The sequence below is a fragment of the Mixophyes fleayi genome, chromosome 4 (assembly GCF_038048845.1).
Source record: "Mixophyes fleayi isolate aMixFle1 chromosome 4, aMixFle1.hap1, whole genome shotgun sequence".
NCBI classification, from domain to species: Eukaryota; Metazoa; Chordata; class Amphibia; order Anura; family Limnodynastidae; genus Mixophyes; species Mixophyes fleayi.
The window spans coordinates 41,152,972-41,172,343 of record NC_134405.1 but is presented as its reverse complement, the minus strand read 5'-3'; the positions used below and the strand labels follow the sequence as shown (position 1 = coordinate 41,172,343).

The 19,372-nt window shown below is 42.2% G+C and overlaps 2 protein-coding genes across 4 annotated transcripts in view; one reads left to right on the top strand and one right to left on the bottom strand.

Moving 5' to 3' along the window:
- SYCE2 (synaptonemal complex central element protein 2) overlaps positions 1-19,372 on the bottom strand; it is a 32,246-nt gene that overhangs the window by 5,968 nt on the left and 6,906 nt on the right. Inside the window, exon 4 of one of the 2 annotated variants that reach the window (XM_075206756.1) lies at positions 18,118-19,372. The exons of the other annotated variant lie outside the window; for it this stretch is intronic. Within the exon in view, the coding sequence (XP_075062857.1) occupies positions 19,196-19,372 (177 nt within the window). The 3' untranslated portion in view covers positions 18,118-19,195. Of the gene's footprint in view, positions 1-18,117 lie in introns of those variants that run through there. 2 annotated transcript variants of the gene reach the window in all.
- GCDH (glutaryl-CoA dehydrogenase) lies at positions 9,237-18,127 on the top strand. 2 transcript variants are annotated; one of them, XM_075206748.1, is made up of 13 exons: positions 9,262-9,290; positions 10,551-10,639; positions 11,755-11,864; positions 12,505-12,540; positions 13,223-13,363; positions 13,557-13,619; positions 13,804-13,974; positions 14,979-15,108; positions 15,371-15,587; positions 16,092-16,195; positions 16,551-16,676; positions 17,288-17,448; positions 17,534-18,127. In XM_075206748.1, exons 3-13 carry the CDS (start codon positions 11,765-11,767, stop codon positions 17,605-17,607), a joined length of 1,323 nt encoding a protein of 440 aa, XP_075062849.1. In that variant the 5' UTR covers positions 9,262-9,290; positions 10,551-10,639; positions 11,755-11,764; the 3' UTR covers positions 17,608-18,127. The 2 variants fall into 2 exon arrangements, with proteins under 2 accessions (XP_075062848.1, XP_075062849.1); XM_075206747.1 differs by lacking the exon at positions 10,551-10,639 and having other exon boundaries at positions 9,237-9,290.

Genomic DNA, 19,372 nt, shown 5'->3' with positions numbered 1-19,372 from the left:
TACTGGGCTCCCGGGAGAGCAGGGCAACCTCCTGGTTCTCACCCTCGCAATAAATAAGTTGGTGAGAGGGCTTAATGATGCAAATATTGACTAATTTTTGCTAAGATTCGTCAAGCCCCGCCCCCACACGCCCACCTTCCCCAGGATCTCCCTGAAGCCAATGAGGAAAAGTTGGCAAGTATTGCGCAAATGGTCCGCATCGTCCCCTAAAAGTAAATAAAAACTTTTTCTAAAACATTCAAGCAATAAATGTCTGTGTTAAAATGTTCCAGTAATACAGACAATTGACTTTATCACAAACGTGTGCAGATGGGCCAATATGATTGTAATGTGGTTAGAAAATACAATGATTCAGCACAGCGACAATTATGTCAATAGTCACTGATCATTGTGGCAACGATAGTGCTGTCTGGCTATTATCACAAAGTCAGGTTTTAATATTTTATGGCAAAAAAACATTATTACCTAAGATCCACGCATTTCCATCTAGCATCAGTGATAATTTATGCCACATGGATGAGCACAAAGGAGTGGTGGGCACTCTCCGGAAATTTTGGCAACTACGATACGGATTTGGAAAGGAACATCACATTCCATTGGTGGAATGGAATTGGTACCTATTGCGAACAATTAATTAATTTCTTCCTGATGGTATTAGCACAACATGAGTTCCATCCACTGCTCCTGCGAAGTAAAGAAAACCTGCAATTTAGTAAAGCTGCTGTTTTATGGGCACAAGGGAATCCTTGTCCAATGGCAGATTAATAAACGGTGCTGTGCAACAGGAATACCTACAATATCATCATCATTTATTTATATAGCGCCAACATATTCCGTAGCGCTTTACAATTGGGGACAAACACAGTAAACTAATAACAAACTGGGAAAAACAGACAGAGAGGTGAGAAGGCCCTGCTCGCAAGCTTACAGTCTATGGGACAATGGGAGTTTGATACATGAGGTTAAGTCTACATTTTGCATTTCGGCCCAGCCAGACTGCAAAGGTAAAAGTGACTCATAAGCTAAATGATCCTGTCACACAACAATGTTGGTCAGGAGGTAGCTGTCTTGTGTGAAATTGTGTAACGGATGGTAATAGGGTAATGTAGTGAGGTTAAGAGGGTGGTTGAGGAATATTATAAGCTTGTCTGAAGAGGTGGGTTTTCAAAGAACGCTTGAAAGTTTGTAGACCAGAGGAGAGTCTTATTGTGCGAGGGAGAGAATTCCATGGAATGGGTGCAGCCCAAAAAAAGTCCTGTAACCAGGAATGGAAGGATGTAATGAGTGTGGATGAGAGACGCAGATCTTGTGCAGAACGGAGTTACCGAGTTGGGAGATATTTTGATACAAGAGAGGATATATATGTTAGTGCAGCTTTGTTGATGGCCTTGTAGGTTAGTCAGTAACTGAGTGAAAGTAGTCTGGGACATTCCTGTGCACCGCGGTAGCGCGTAAAAACCCAGCCGCACAGAATTGTAACACAGTCAGCAATTTAGGCAGAGCTGGTATTGCTCTGCGGATGCCAATCATAGGCTCTCAGTCACTCTGTACAATCTGGCGACACGAGGTGGTGATGTTACAGTAACTGGTGTCGGAGGCAACAATGTCTTTTGGTCATATACAGGCCCATCTCTCCCACTATGTTCTATACATCAGACAAATAAACATGTTATTAAAAAGAAAAACAATTATAATAAAATATATGCAGAAAGAAAACATTGGCATCATGTTGGCTAAAAAATCTAAGTTAAAAAAAACCCATAAAGATAATTTAAAACAGATAAAATTGTAATATCCTTACTGTGCTACTATATGTAAATCAGAAAAGCAGAACATCTGAGAGGGGCAGGGGACATAAATTATCTACCATATAAAAGTCTTTTTAATGTCTACTTTGCAGCAGTGGCTGCAGAGTGAACACACACACAGACACACAGACAGAGACAGACACACAGACTAGGGTCAATTTGATAGCAGCCAATTAACCTACCAGTATGTTTTTGGAGAGTGGGAGGAAACCGGAGCACCCGGAGGAAACCCACGCAAACACAGGGAGAACATATATATATATATATATATATATATATATATGGGGGCGTGGCTGTCATAATGAGGCCCTAAATTCGGGACTGCCCTGCTGAAATCGGGACGGTTAGGAGGAATATATAATACACAGTTATTGTATTAAACAAGTATAGGTCCACACTAAGCGCTGGAATACCGATTGTAGCAGATAACAACTCCTAATACAGCTGCACACAAGCTGCAAATAGATTGTGGAGATAATAATATAAAAAAGGAAGTTGTTGCAGCGCTACCGGGCTTCCAATTAACAAAAATCACAGAAATATAAAGGAAAGAATAATAAAAATCTTGCCGGATGTTGGAACTACACATACAAACAGCTGTAGATTTTATAGAGTAACCTTATCTTTCAAAGTCACAGAAAATAAATTGTAGTAATGATTGGAGAAGATGATAAAAGCTTTACTGAATATTCAAAACAACTACTGACTTTATAAAATAAGCGTATTCTTCATACACTGAGTAAGATTTCCCAAATTGCAGTCTATTAGAAATGGACTTACAGTCAAGTAGTGTTTGATGTTCACGTAGCAGTTACTTGTACAGGATAACAGGCTGTCGTTTTCTCCAGGAAATTCAGTGTCAATCATCACAGGTCAGACCGATTCTTGTATCCAAATCAACAGCAGCTGAGGAAACCGGAGCACCCGGAGGAAACTCACGCAAACACAGGGAGAAAATATATATATATATATATATATGGGGGCGTGGCTGTCATAATGAGGCCCTAAATTCGGGACTGCCCTGCTGAAATCGGGACGGTTGGGAGGAATATATAATACACAGTTATTGAATTGTAGACTCTATTTCAAGTCAGTGTAACTATTGTTTGGAACTTATATAAGCACTTTTATTCCATTGTGTAAAAGAGGAAGAATTTGACCAGCAATATAGTCTCATTCTGCGGAGAACATTTCTAGTCTTTCATCAGTATAAGAGAAGCACACTGGTGACCGCTGGTAGTGCATGGGGGGGGGGGGGGGGAATGCTGGGAGCTTGTGCGGAAAACATTGCGTTTTCAATTATAGATATTAATCTCCCACCTCCCCTCCAAGTGTTTAAAACATAGGTACTAATTTCTATAGGACCTGAGTCAGTGGGGCTGAGTCACCACCGAACGCAATGTGAACACATTACAAATACAAGCGGATCTCAAGATACATTTCTATTTGATTCTGGGTACGCTCTGGCTATATGGTACTTGTCGTATGTAGGCAGACAATGCAGGATGCGCATTGGTATAAGTGCAACGTAAAGTCCCATCAGAATGCAGGCAAAGAAAAAATTAGAAAAAATTAATTTACAAATTTTACAAATCTTAATACTATAATTATTAATAAAAATGTTTTTTTCCATTTTTTTCTTTTACATGAAATACACCAGGATGTTCTTACTGCTTACTTATAGCTGCCCTGTAGCTGATGCAAAAGATACAGCTAAAACCCACGTACCTAAGAGATGCCCTGAACTTGAATCGGCCGCATCTGCGTAACGAGACCTCGGGTCACCCTTACTATACATTGCCTACATCCGTCCACCCCTGACCACCCCTGTTTCTGCCCTACAAGTTGTAAGTAGTTGTGTCAGTACAGACATGCAATTGCGTTTGCTGGTGTAAGTTCCATTTTTAAGCACACATAGAGCTTTTTCACGCAATAAACCTAACGCAGATGGACTTACTGTTAGGACCATAGCTACTGACTTATCTCTATGGTAATAGAGGCTTATCAGTATAACCGCGTCACAGGGTAGACAAACTGGAAGACTGGAGGCTGGAATGCAGAGGACAGGCCTAGGTCACAGGTTCATAGCAAGCAGAAAGGTCAGGGCACAGGCCAGAGGTCTGGGCAGGCAGCAAACAAGCAGGTCCAGTATTCTAGCAATGGTCAGGGTCACAAGCAAAATGGCGAAGTCCAACATTCAGGCAAAAGGTCGGGGCTACAGGCAATCAGGCAAGGTGACAACAGGAGATCAATCAAAAATGTGAGAAAACAGAGCAGGTCAGCAACAACACAGGCAGTGAAAGCTATAACTGGCAAGTAGGCCCTCCCTGCCTTATATACACCACAGAAGGGCCACTCAGGAACTAGGGGGCACAGCGGGCAAAATCAGCCTCAGAAGGCTGTTAATTAATTTTGACAGTTTGCGCACGTGCCCGGCTGCCCCTCATGCTGGGACGCAGCGTCTTGACAACAAGGCTGAAAATGGATGTGACGTCCCGGTTGTCATGGAGACGGAAGCGACGTCCCGGTCATCATGGAGACGGAATTGAAGTCCCAGTCGTCACGGAGACGGAAGTGGCGTCCCGGTCATCATGGAGACAGCCCTGACACAGTCAGCCTGTAACAGCGAGTTGTGGCGGCTTGAGGCACCACCGCGGCTCGTAACACTTACGTCCCAACATCAATAAGGCAGGATATGTTAATGTGCCAAACTCCCAGCCAGTCAATTTATCTTGTACTTTACCGATATTTATATAGCTATAAAAGCGGAGAGGGCAAGTAAGGCTAGGGGGAATAAGAACTAAATATCACATTTTAAAGTAATGTATCCACAGAAAGGAGGAATATGGCTTGCATATTTGCACAGTACTGGGATAGATTGCTAGCCTTGTAGGCTGAGTGACAGTGAAGACCCAGAGAGTCTTTAAGGGTCAAAAGAAGGGGGATTCTGACCTAGTTATACATATTGGCCTAATCTAACGCTGCCAAACCTCCTATAGGTCAGAGCCATTATATCACGTTTAGAGCATACTTATTAATGGTAGTGTTGTGTGTTGACCAAAGCTAGTATATTAACAACAAGACAAGAGAGAAAGTTTTGGGTAAACAAAAGGAGAAATGTGAAAAGTGATAAACTCTTTATCAGGTCAACAACATGATAAACTTATTAATGGTGAAGCATCGCCATCTAGTGGCTGGAATTGGAATAAAGTTCATAGTAATTGGTATTCTCTGCAGAAAAAAAGCAACACAAGCCTTCTCAAAAACGTCCCATATGGGGTATAGGGAAACCACTGAAGGATAGTTCTTACATAATCCACAGCATAACACTTGGTTCTATTTGATTTCAGACAGACATATCCTCACAGTGTCTCCGTGGACTGTTCCAGAGGCACATTGCTCTGAATTGTATCCCCCCCCCCTATAAGTGTCTCTGTATAGGAATGAGTTCTAAGGCTGCTAACACGTGCAAAGGTGTCCATCTCACTCACAAAAGGTCAGTTGATGATTTGTCTCTCAGCAACATTGTCATTGGAGGATTGTGACCGGTCGGGAGGGGCAGATGTTAGCCATGATTATGTAGATGTCTGTCACACAATTCTTAATTGTTCTATGCAATGTGAGATTAATGTCCTGGTCCTGTTATCAGATATGGCTGCTTGGCAGGGAAATCTCTCTCAGCTTCCCCCACTGCAGCCAATTCATCAGCTTCCCTCTGCAGCCAATTCATCAGCTTCCCCCTGCAGCCAATTCATCAGCTACCCAGCGCAGGCAATTCATCAGCTTCCTCCTGCAGCCGATTCATCAGTTCCCCCTGCAGCCAACTCATCAGCTCCCCCTGCAGCCAATTTATCAGCTTCCCCCTGCAGCCAATTCATCAGCTCCCCCTCTGCAGCCAATTCATCAGCTCCCCCTCTGCAGCCAATTCATCAGCTCCCCCTCTGCAGTCAATTCGTCAGCCCCTCTACAGCCAATTCATTACCCTCCCTGCAGCCAATTTATCAGCGTCACCCTTGCAGCCAATTCATCAGCTCCCACTGCAGCCAACTAATCACCCCCCACAGCCAATTCATCAACACCCCATGCAGTCAATTCATTGGTTCCCCAGTCACGATGTCCCCCTCCCTCCACATCCCCAATCTATCACCTCCTCCTCTTACGCCCTGATATATAGTAACAGCACTTACCTTGCAGTCTTCTGGTCCTCTTCCCTGCAGGCTCCAATACTTCTTTCTTCTTGCCCTGTCAGTGTGGATGTGGTCTCTGTGCTTAGTGTGGTCACATGAGATGTTATAGTCTCACGACACTACACTAAGCAGCGCACTGCGCCCGCACTGACAGGGCAGCTAACAGCATCGGATTTGCTGTTAGCTGCTTGAAGGGATACAGTGAGCCAGTGACAGTCGGGACCATCCCCTTAAGACCAGGGGCAGCCCCGATAACTGAGCAAGCCAATCGCCGGCATTTGGAACATACACATATATATATATATATATATATATATATACAGTCAAGTCCATAAATATTGGGACATCGACACAATTCTCATATTTTGGCCTCTATATACCACCACAATGAAATGAAACAAACAAAATCTGCTTTAACTGCAGACTTTCAGCTGCTTTAATTTGAGGGAATTTACATCCAAATCAGGTAAACGGTGTAGGAATTACAACGGTTTCTATATGTTCCTCCCACTTTTTAAGGGACCAAAAGTAATGGGACAAACTAAACAATCCTACATCATACTTTTACTTTTTAATACTTTGTTGCAAATCCTTTGCAGTCAATTACAACCTGAAGTCTGGAAGGCATAGACATCACCAGACGCTGGGTTTCATCCCTGGTGATGCTCTGCCAGGCCTCTACTGCAAATGTCTTCAGTTCCTGCTTGTTCTTGGGGCATTTTCCCTTCAGCTCTGTCTTCATCAAGTGAAATGCACGCTCAATCGGATTCAGGTCAGGTGATTGACTTGGCCATTGCATAACATTCCACTTTTTAGCCTTAAAAAATTCTTTGGTTGCTTTTGCAGTATGCTTCGGGTCATTGTCCATCTGCACTGTGAAGCACCGTCCAATGAGTTCTGAAGCATTTGACTAAATATGAGCAGATAATATTGCCCAAAACACTTCAGAATTCATCCTGCTGCATTTGTCAGCAGTCACATCATCAATAAATACAAGGGAACCAGTTCCATTGGCAGCCATACATGCTCACGCCATGACACTACCACCACCATGCTTCACCGATGAGGAGGTATGTTTTGGATCATGAGCAGTTCCTTTCCTTCTCCACACTCTTCTCTTCCAATTACTCTGGTACAAGTTGATCTTTGTCTCATCTGTCCATAGGGTGTTGTTCCAGTACTGTAATGGCTTTTTTAGATGTTGTTTGCCAAAGTCTAATCTGGTATTCTTGTTTTTGTGGCTCACCAATGGTTTACATCTTGTGGTGAACCCTCTATATTCACTCTTGTGAAGTCTTCTCTTGATTGTTGACATTGACACATATACATCTACCTCCTGGAGAGTGTTCTTGATTTGGCCAACTGTTGTGAAGAGATTTTTCTTCACCAGGGAAGAAATTCTTCTGTCATCCACCACAGTTGTTTTCCGTGGTCTTCTGGGTCTTTTGGTGTTACTAAGCTCTCCAGTGAGTTCTTTCTTTTTAAGACTGTTCCAAACAGTTGATTTGGCCACACCTAATGTTTTTGCTATCTCTCTGATGGGTTTGTTTTGATTTTTCAGCCTAATGATGGCTTGCTTCACTGATAGTGACAGCTCTTTGGATCTCATATTGAGAGTCGACAGCAACAGATTCTAAATGCAAATGTCACACCTAGAATCAACTCCAGACCTTTTACCTGCTTAATTGATGATGAAATAACGAGGGAACAGCCCACACATGTCCATGAAATAGCTTTTGAGTCGATTGTCCCATTACTTTAGGTCCCTTATAAAGTGGGAGGCATATATAGAAACCGTTGTAATTCCTACACCGTTCACTTGATTTGGATGTAAATACCCTCAAATTAAAGCTGAAAGTCTGCAGTTAAAGGACATCTTATTAGTTTCATTTCAAATCCACTCTGGTGGTGTATAGAGCCCAAAATATGTGTCGATGTCCCAATATTTATGTACTTGACTATATATATATATATATATATATATAATATAGCATAAAAACATTTTTTTTAAAAGGCTTCTCCTTCTTGTTCTCGAGGCCCCCCAGCTGGCCAAGGCGCCTGGGCTGCAGCCCCTAAAGTCCATGCCTCAATCTGGCTCTTAAACCTCAGAGCTAATCATGCACTTTTTATTAAAGATCTTGAACAATCCTTAGAATTGGCGTCTAGGGGACATTATTCCTATGTGGGGGATTTTAGAAAGCTTGGGCACGAAGAGTAACAGAAAAATCAGATTAGGCTAACCAGATCAACTAATAACTCACAGACATGTTTATAAAATGCATTAACAAAGGCAGCATGAAAATGACATCGATTTCTATCAAGAGCCATAATCATTGTTTAATATAATCAGAGGCAAATTAAGGATTTCCACGGGCAGATTTCATTCTTCACCAAAATATTTATATTTTTATACATATGCTACAAAGTCTGCATATTATATTTATATTTTAAATATTCTTTTAGAAGCTCATCCGTCTCCCTGTATTGGGCTCCCTATCCTAAGACGCACTTCTGGGGTACCTCTGTGTCAGCAGTTACTGTGCTGGGGTTTCAATATCATTATGTTGCAGAAATCATGTGTCTGGGTGAGGAGGAAGAGGGTAGGCCCAACAGAATGATCCGCGCCCCAGCTCTACCCACTCAGTCCATGTGGGAGAAGTGTTATGATGTCATGGAAATGCCCTTTAAAACAAATTCCAGGTCCACTAGTTTGCTGTTAAACTGGTGCTACTTCGTATATCCAGTGTTCAATGCAAGTTTTAACTTTTATTATCATGCTAATGGACATCACAAGTTAACATTTATTGGAGAGGGGTCTTTAAAAATGCAAAAAAGTATGTGAAGATGAAAGCCAATAATGGAGACATAAGGGGGATCCATTAAATGTGCTCCACGGTTATATGTGATGAGCTTAGATGCACTCCAGCAAAGTGTCCCTGAAAACTATTTTAAAATACTACCAACTCTGTTCCAGGGACAAATGCTATTCATTGTCCCTGGACATTAGGGATAGTTGGCAGCCATGGTTTAAACTTATTTTACAATACAGATGCATATTACCCACATTTAAATATAGAGGTGCACATGTAAATGACAATCCTGCCCCGTAAATACAATATGTGATGTTGGGAGAGACCCTAATACCTAAAGAGACTTCTGTTACTGTCTGCCACACTCAAGATGGCGTCCTCGGTCCGTCACTGACGTCAGTAAGGAGCGACCTGAGACCTCTCCACTAGGTGGCGCTAGTCTGCTGTCCGTTTCATAAGCTGCAGGGAGAGGGGAGCAGAGCAAGGTGAGAAGTCCTGGGGGAAACTAATCTATAATACTAATAATATGGTGGCATTGTGTGTATAAGGCTGCTCGGGAAGGTTTTGCATGCTCTCAGTCGTTGTTATGCTGGTTATATTGTGTGCAAGATGCATATTAAAGTAGTATGTGCACCCCACAGACACCTCATATTGCATACAGCTGGAATTGGTTGCAGGCATGTGTCATTCTAGTGGTTGTGGAACTACAAGACTCAGCATGCCATGCCAGGACTTGTAATTCCACACCAGTCAGCACTGGTTGCCTACCTATGTCCCAAGTGATGGATAGATTTGTTATGTTTATAGTGAGGCAAGACCTATTGCATCTGGTTTACATTTAATTACAAATATTGTCCTCGGGGGAACTTAAGTTGCCCACATAGTGTTTTCAACTTTAAGGAACAATGAACAGTGTACACTAGTAACAATAAAATATAGCAATTTGGTCGTTCTAAAATTTACAGTCCTCACTTATCCCAACACCATGCATAACATGAACACAAAACATACAATAAACCACTGTCTTTGGTGATGGAATAATTTAGGACACTAAATCATGGTTACCAAAATTGGTATATTTGGTATTTAGAGGTTATGGGCCATGAATGTAAACATTAACTAAAGATAATTAAAGTGTGGGACAGATACAACTGAATAAAGGATGCCTATTGCATTGCATGCTTTATAATGTAACTACTACAGAATTATTCTGATACGGAACAGACCTTTGGACCTGCAGTATTACTGAATTCAGAGTATATTATTATGTAACCTACAAGTTGTCTGTATGTGTTTGAGGGATCAAAGGTGGGGACTACAGTAAAAAGTCAGACTGTCAACTAGCCCTGGTCACCAATGAGATAATCATCTACTTCTGGTTTAATCAGCCATTCTGTCTTGTACAAATTTGAGTTTAACATCTGCTAAAAAAAAGTAGCTGTCCGTTAGTTCAGATTAGTTTAAATCCTTGCACAACTATATTCTGACTATTACAGTATATTCTATTGAGGGTATAGGCAACCTATGGTTGGGCCTGCTTGGACCTGTAGTTCCACAACCACTAAAGAGTCACAAGTTGCCTACCTCTATTTTATAGCATTTTAAGATCCAATGTCCTGTATACATTGTGATCAATACATGTTTGTTATTATAGTATTGTGTAATTAGGAAGTAACTTTGTTGTATACAGCGTCTATCTGTCCTCATTCCACATCTAAGATCTTCTTACGTTGTTCATGTGACAGGTCACTGAACTGAAACCTGTCATTCCCAGTTCTTCAGCTGTCCCTAGTCGTTTTTATTACCAGTCTGAGCTCATTGGCTGAAGCAGGGGGTGAGGCTCATTTTAATGCATCTGATTGGTGGATTTGTCAGTCATTTCTTTTAAAGGGACACTGTGTATTACTGTTTGCATTCATTTGACAACAACAGGATGTTTTTATTTTTATGCATTTACATAACCTAATAAACAGGGATAAGAACAATCAAGCAATGTTATCTTGAGGACCTTATACTCATATATTAATATACAAATACATTTATAGGCATGCTGCAATTTGCATAATATAAAAATGCAGTCATGCAAACTTCTTATTTATGGGTGTTTGTGTGTGTGTTTGTGTGTGTGTGTGTGTGTGTGTGTGTGTGTGTGTGTGTATATATATATATATATATATATATAATTAGATGCAACAGAGAAACGGGAGAGCTCCAGTTTACACCATTTAATGTACCTTGTGAAATACTTTTTGCAATTAATAAATGAATAATGAGATAATCGGAAAGTTTCCCAAAAAGCAGATGGATGGTCCAGAATTCTCTCATACCTTAATCACTTTATACATGGGGAGTTCCAGCTGTTACCTGCAGTTACCCCAAAACACCTCCCCGACAAGAAGAAACAAGCCCACTGATGTGCTTCCAAACCACCCATTCTTGGGAAACTTTGAGATATGCTCATTAATTATTTATTAATTGTACATAATACTTCATGAGGTACATAAAATGCTACACTATTGGCGCTCTCCTGTTTCTCCATTTCTTCTATTCTAGAACAGGTCATTTGGTCTGATAGAGGACTTCACAGGAGAACCCGCATCCTTCATAAATTGTTGGACTCAATCTATAATAATCATCATCATCATCATTTATTTATATAGCGCCACTAATTCCGCAGCGCTGTACAGAGAACTCATTTACATCAGTCCCTGCCCCATTGGAGCTTACAGTCTAAATTCCCTAATATAGACACACACATAGACATATATATACAGACAGACAGGTAGAGACTAGGGTCAATTTTTGATAGCAGCCAATTAACCTACCAGTATGTTTTTGGAGTGTGGGAGGAAACCGGAGCACCCGGAGGAAACCCACGCAAACACAGGGAGAACATACAAACTCCATAATAATATTTTGAATATTATATAATTTTCTTTTTTTTTTCAGTGTTGTGGCAATGTCGTTGACGGGTAACTCCTTGTGCCTTCTAAGAGCGGTGAGACGTGGCATTTGTGTCAGGGCGGTGAGATCACAGGGCACGGCAGCCTGGCAGACAGGTAAGAACTCTAATCCTGTTCCGTACACGCTTATCCTTAGCAGCGGGTGCTGTGGTGATGTTATTGGCAAAATCAACCTTACCTCTCACTTTGAGTTATCGATAGGCAGTAACGTGGATGCCGTCTATCGATTTACTAAGAGCTAGTTATATGGCTGAGACACGAGGCAGCCACACAGTACCTCATGCCTCTATAAACGCAGTGGTCCCTAGAAAATTGAGCTGCATTTTTATTAATGTTGGCTCAGTCCACAAAATGACTAGCTCCCCTGCCGGATATGTAATTACAGATAGGTGTCTCTTTCTTGGATTAAATGTATTGTCTTATCCCTGAGATTTAGGGTAACCCTTTTTAAATCCTATTCTTGTTTGATGTTTGGCATGTGTAGTACTCTTCATTTTCCACAAGGTGGTGCAAAAGTTCTGTAATGGAAATAATTCGTCTCCCTGCATTTTCTGTGTGAATTGTTAAAATTGCTTTCAGTCCATTAGATGTTTTCCCAATTTCTCTGTAAGATCCCATCGGAAATATTTTTAAAAGTGGAGCAAGTAATTATTCAACTTTACTGTAAAGGCAGGTCAAAAATAGACTCAGATATTCTAGCTGATTTAATCTAAATCATTTGTGTTTAATTTTACAGGTTTAAGTGCAGAACATGAACAGAAAAAGCCAAAGTGTAAGTTTTTATTTTTGTTATTTTAACTTCACAACTGGTATTGTTCATATATTTTCAGTCGGGTTACAATGTCTTAATGAAGTATAATTTCTTTTTACTATATTTTTATATTTGCTTAATAGAAATGTACGTTACACATAAATAATAAATCAATATATAAAGTTCATATCACTAACACGTATTTTTTTTTTTAAAAGTCCAAATCACATAGAATATTTTTATTTAGACGAAGGGGTTTAGTGATTGAGCAATTATTTAGACGAAGGGGTTTAGTGATTGAGCAAAGGAAGATAGAGGTTTTTGGAAACTGTCATTAATTAACACTTTGATTACATAGGGAATCAATAAGTTGAATTATATATTTGTGGAGTATCAATAGATTCATGTATTCATTAATACACACTTACTGGAACTATTTGTATCTTTATCATAAGCAAAGAGAGATGTAATGGCTTGCATAGGTGCTTTCAATAGATGCATGCACCATTATACAAGTGTATTATCCAAGTATTGGAGTTAATAAGCAATTAAATGCCCATTGCACCTTCCTTGTACTCGCAAACAAAGACCACACCCTTCCCAAAACACACTACACCTTGGTGCATTAACCTCTATTCAGTGATCTGATATCAGTCTTATGCCATGTCACTACACACGTGTGTATGTGTCCTTGTTTCACCAGCCCGGGTGCAGTTTGACTGGCGAGATGCTCTTTGCCTTGACGCCCAGCTGACGGAGGACGAGGTCATGATACGAGACAGCTTCCGAGCCTACTGCCAGGAGAAACTGATGCCGCGAATTATCACGGCCAATCGGCAGGAAGGTTAGAAGTGTTCCCGCCCTGACATGTACCCGTAGCTACTACCCCTGTATCTACTACCCCTGTATCTACTACCCCAGTACTGGGATGTGTCTGATGCTGATACACCTCTGATTTATACCATTCTCTGCCCCAACAATATATCTCTAAAAACTGAGAGCATTACCTTTACCATTGTTGTCCTTCTTCTGTTTAGTGTTCGACAGGGGGATTATGTCGGAGATGGGAGAGCTTGGTGTACTGGGATCTACAATTAAAGGTAGCGCAACACTATATGTAGTCAATTCTTGTATTAAGTTTAATGAAAATATGAATGTTAAAGGGAGACTGTTGTCCAAATGCCTTTGCAAAGTATATATATCAATTCTGTATTTGCCTTTGAAAGTGCAAGAATTTGTCCATGATTGTAAGATATCAGCCTTGTCTCTGCCCCCCCTGTCCAGGTTACGGCTGTGCCGGGACATCCTATGTGGCGTACGGGCTGCTGGCGAGAGAGGTGGAGCGGGTGGACAGCAGCTACCGCTCTGTGATGAGTGTTCAGTCCTCACTGGTAATGCATCCAATATATGCGTATGGGACAGAGGAACAAAAGCAAAAATACCTGCCCAGATTAGGTAATGTCACAAGTATTCACTTGTCTGTACATAGTCCTGTTGTGTAGTGTCTGTACTGTGTATACCTGTCACGGTGTCTATACCGTGTGTACCTCTTACGGTGTAGCTGTGCCTGTACTGTGTCTACCTGTCACGGTGTAGCTGTGCCTTTATCTCATATACCTGTCACGGTGTAGCTGTGCCTTTACCTCGTATACCTGTCTTGGTGTAGCTCTGCCTGTACTGTGTCTACCTGTCACGGTGTAGCTGTGCCTTTACCTTTTATACCTGTCAAGGTGTAGCTCTGCCTGTACTGTGTCTACCTGTCACGGTGTAGCTGTGCCTGTACTGTGTCTACCTGTCACAGTGTAGCTGTGCCTGTACTGTGTCTACCTGTCACGGTGTAGCTGTGCCTGTACTGTGTCTACCTGTCACGGTGTAGCTGTGCCTGTACTGTGTCTATCTGTCACGGTGTAGCTCTGCCTGTACTGTGTCTACCTGTCACGGTGTAGCTCTGCCTGTACTGTGTCTACCTGTCACGGTGTAGCTGTGCCTGTACTGTGTCTACCTGTCACGGTGTAGCTCTGCCTGTACTGTGTCTACCTGTCACGGTGTAGCTGTGCCTGTACTGTGTCTACCTGTCACGGTGTAGCTGTGCCTGTACTGTGTCTACCTGTCACGTTGTAGCTGTGCCTGTACTGTGTCTACCTGTCAAGGTGTACCTGTGCCTGTACTGTGTCTATTTGTCAAGGTGTAGCTCTGCCTGTACTGTGTCTACCTGTCACGGTGTAGCTTTGCCTGTACTGTGTCTACCTGTCACGGTGTACCTGTGCCTGTACTGTGTTTACCTGTGACGGTGTAGCTCTGCCTGTACTGTGTCTACCTGGGACGGTGTAGCTCTGCCTGTACTGTGTCTACCTGTCAAGGTGTAGCTGTGTCTGTACTGTGTCTACCTGACATTGTATTGTGTGTGAGGAAGTAGCTTGCACTGTTGCTGTATTAACAAGTGGTCTTTTTTCTTGCAGCAAGAGGAGAGTTGCTGGGGTGTTTTGGTCTCACAGAACCAAACCACGGCAGTGACCCTGGTGGAATGGAAACCAGAGCTCGATACAACCCAACCAGCAAAACCTACACACTCAATGGATCCAAAACCTGGTACGATCACCCTTGCAGGATCTGCAGGTCCATGTTATTAGACTAGACGGATAGCAATTTCCATACGGCCTGTATTAATAGTCACATACCATGTTTTCTGAGATAAACCAGCACAAATTACCACTCTGCATTTTATATTGATACTGAGTGTTTAATTAAGTCTGGAAACAGAACATAATCACACCTGAACAGCTAATAGCCCCGAATTCTGCAAAGTAGTGTGTGGCATCATGATCGTACAACCTTCCACTTCTATCCACAGGATCACCAACTCGCCCATCGCTGACCTGTGTATAGTTTGGGCGGTGTGTGAAGATGGTAGAGTGCGGGGTTTTTTGATAGAGAAAGGAACCAAGGGTCTATCAACCCCCAAAATAGAGGGTAAGTTCTCTCTACGAGCATCTGCCACCGGAATGATCTTGATGGAAGACGTGGAGATTCCAGAGGAAAACCTGCTTCCCCATGTGTCAGGGCTGGCGGTGAGTTTATCTGTATTCAAATATATATTTTTTTCCCTATAATCATCATCATCATCATCACCAATTATTAATATAGCGCCACTGATTCCGCAGCGCTGTACAGAGAACTCACTCACATCAGTCCTTGCCCCATTGGAGCTTACAGTATAAATTCCCTAACATACACACTCACACAGACAGACAGGGACTAGGGTCAATTTTGATAGCAGCCAATTAACCTACTAGTATGTTTTTGGAGTGTGGGAGGAAACCGGAGCACCCGGAGGAAACCCACGTAAACACGGGGAGAACATACAAGCTCCACACAGATAAGGCCATGGTCGGGAATTGCACTCATGACCCCAGCGCTGTGCGGCAGAAGTGCTAACCACTAGGCCACCGTGCTGCCCTACTTTTACTCCATATAACCTCTTCCTTTCACTCTATGACTTGATATTACCTCTTGCTATATAACGACTACATAATATATAATAGTATCACAGTTACGTTCTATTTGTTTTCCAGGGACCCTTTGGCTGTCTGAATAATGCCCGCTATGGAATTTCTTGGGGCGCTCTTGGTGCCGCGGAGTTCTGCTTCCATGCGGCACGACAATATACATTAGATAGGTATGTGATCTAACAGGACTAGGCACAGAAGTGGCAAAGCTGTCTGCCCTCTTGTGAGATCTATCCAAAGTAGAGATATGTTATATTTTATAATGTTAGGAGTCAGAGTGCAGGGCGGCACATTGAATAAAAAATCACGCAGGGAACTGAAAAATTGTGGTTAATGATACGGGTAAGTGTAAGATAAGAAATCGCCACAGACTAAGGAGGCCGGGATCTAACTATAAGACAGAGTGCATCAATCATAGCACAGACATGTCACGATGTAAGGGGTCAGAGCAGGATACGGTGACGCTGACATTAGGCTGGGGGCTGGCTTGTGATATCCGAGTCATTGATCTCTCCGCTCTTACAGGATTCAGTTTGGAGTACCACTTGCCAGGAACCAGTTGATACAGAAGAAGATGGCAGATATGCTGACAGAAATTACCATCGGTCTGCAGGCATGTCTGCAGCTTGGGCGCCTGAAAGACGAGGACAGGTACGTGTCCCGGACCACCCTACAATAAATCAGTAGTAAAACAAAGTTCCACTTTACATTCCAAATGTGCAATTTCGTTTTATATCGGACGTCGGAACCATCCTGGTGGCCACAGTCTATCATGGAAGCCTAATAACCATTGTGGTCATTAAGTACTTGGTTTATTTTCAGTGAAGATTATTTAATTTTTGAGACTGTTGATAGCACTTTTCAAGAGGGATCTTTTTCTGTATTCCCAGTACTGACAGTTGTCATTTATATTTGAGATAATGATTTTAGCTATTTTCCTGAGTGTTACAATTGGGGATTAGACTTTATAATTGCACACGTTTCTTAGAAGAAGTATCATGTGATATTTGGCTTTGTCATGTCAGGTTCTGTAGAGGTCTCTCAGCTTACTCAGGGCAGAGGGATGAAGGTGCATTAATATCCAGAGTACACAACACACAAGTTTCATGCAAACCATGGCTTATTGTGAAATAAACAAGCTTGATGATTTTCATTGCACTATTGCTACTTATGTTCTGATTGTGAGCGGAAGTGGTGTTACGTACCACCGCCCAGCAGCCACAATAACGGTAAGAATTCTCCATTTAACATTGTGTTTGCAGAGCTACTCCCGAAATGATCTCTCTGCTGAAGAGGAATTCATGTGGCAAAGCTCTGGACATCGCCCGTCAGGCCCGGGATATGCTGGGCGGCAACGGGATTTCTGACGAATACCATGTCATCAGACATGTCATGAACCTGGAAGCTGTAAACACGTATGAAGGTGTGTAAGTAGAAGGGTTACAAGGCTTATTTATTGCTGTTTTATAGCGATAGTGATATGACTGCCTTACTATCTCCCTGTGCAGGTACGCATGATGTGCACGCCCTAATCCTTGGACGAGCAATCACAGGGCTGCAAGCGTTCACTGTCGGCAAATAACTGTTCCGCTCCAGCCCTCGTACACGTGATGCTGTAATGGTCATTGGATGTATTACTGAGGCAACATCCAAAGCTCCAGGACACTTCAGTAGTGTTTTAGACCGGATATTTTTGCAGGGATAAAGCACACTTTCCTGTTGGATTGTCTTCTCGTGTTCCATAAGACACATTTAGAATCAACGTCTCCTTCCAGACGTTCTCTGCAGTCGTCAGTAGAATTCTCACATCTATTCTTTTCTGTTATATTTTCCATGTCCTGGGTAACTGATTTCTTTACTTTCTAGATAACATTTAATTCTCCTGTCTCTTGCCACAATACAAATATTTCACACCATAAATTAAAGATGACATAAACACATACCACGGTCTCTACAGTCTGCCATCACCTATCTGTGTACATCTGTCATGTTTTATATGAACTCTGTAGTTTCTTAAACAGTTACTGTGCTCCACACTGTCGTGTGTGTGTGTGAGACTACAATCTAAATTTGTAACATAAATAAAAGTGAATTAGTAAGAATATCTGCTGGCATTTATCCAGATCGCTAATCTCCCTCAAGCTTCAGTGAATATTTCAATCAAAAGTTGCAAAACATAAACTGTGGCCCTCGTTTACGAAGTGCACTGGACGTATAGAGAAAAAGGCCTTAGGTTTGCACTGGTGCGCCTCTAGGGTTCGCCCCACGCCGACTCTCTGCAAAGTAGGTGTGCGCTTTGTTGTGGAGAGAGGTCAAGAGGCGCAGTGTAAATGTGGCATTGAAAATCCAAACACGGACCGATTTAGAGCCACTTTTCAGTTTCTCTCGTGAAATTCTGCTAGGTTTAGCCTGAGTTAGGCTTTAAGTGAATTATGAGAGAGAGTGAACAAAGGAAATCTTGTCCGTGCTCTGCTCCATAAAACTAAGCAGATTAGTGCGCCCACTCCATAGTTATCATTGAACACACTCGCGCTGACCAACCCCTCACATCGAAGCACGCTCCAGAGCCGCACTCTTGTTCTGCAAATCCAAGAGCTCTGGTGGAAACCTGGGCGTACCTGAGCAAACCATGGCGCATGGCGTCACCGAGGAGCACTTCAGCCGTCTTGCCCTTCGTAAATGCGGCCCTAAGTCTACTACTACTGCTGTCTGTGTACGCATCTGACAATTTCCAATCTTATAATGCTGCTCTTTCAACTAAGATCCTGCTACAGAACACCAACAAAGATTTTGATTCAGAGTTTGTTTCCCAAAGTTCTGAAATGTTCATAACACCCGGAAGGAGGTAAATTGTGTAAATACCCCACCGTGTGATATTTCAAATAAAGTTTTGAGAGAAAAAAAAAAGGAACTATTCAGTTTCTATTTAATGAACAACATTCTATTCACTACATAACAATATCTCTGTATAACAGGTCAACACTGAAGAATGGAATACTCTATCTGTATTTTATGTCGCTTACATATTAAACCGTTTTATAACTATTTTTTAGAAGACAACTTACAAATTAATAAATAATGCTGTTAGAAGCTGGTGACAAGGTTAACGTGCTTTCTGGGAAGCCTGCAGACTATACGAGGTCCCTGCTGCCCCCCACCCCCTTTCAGATTCACAGGTCTTTGTAGACGGTGGCCACGGTCTGGCAGACGTGTTTGAGTTCGGACTGCAGCTGCCTGATCCTTTCTACGACCTGGGAGAACTCTTGCAGCCTGGCCTGCAGCAGCGTGTTGTTCTGCTCGTACATCTGGTACATCCTCTCTTCCAGGCACTGAGACAGCTCCGTCAC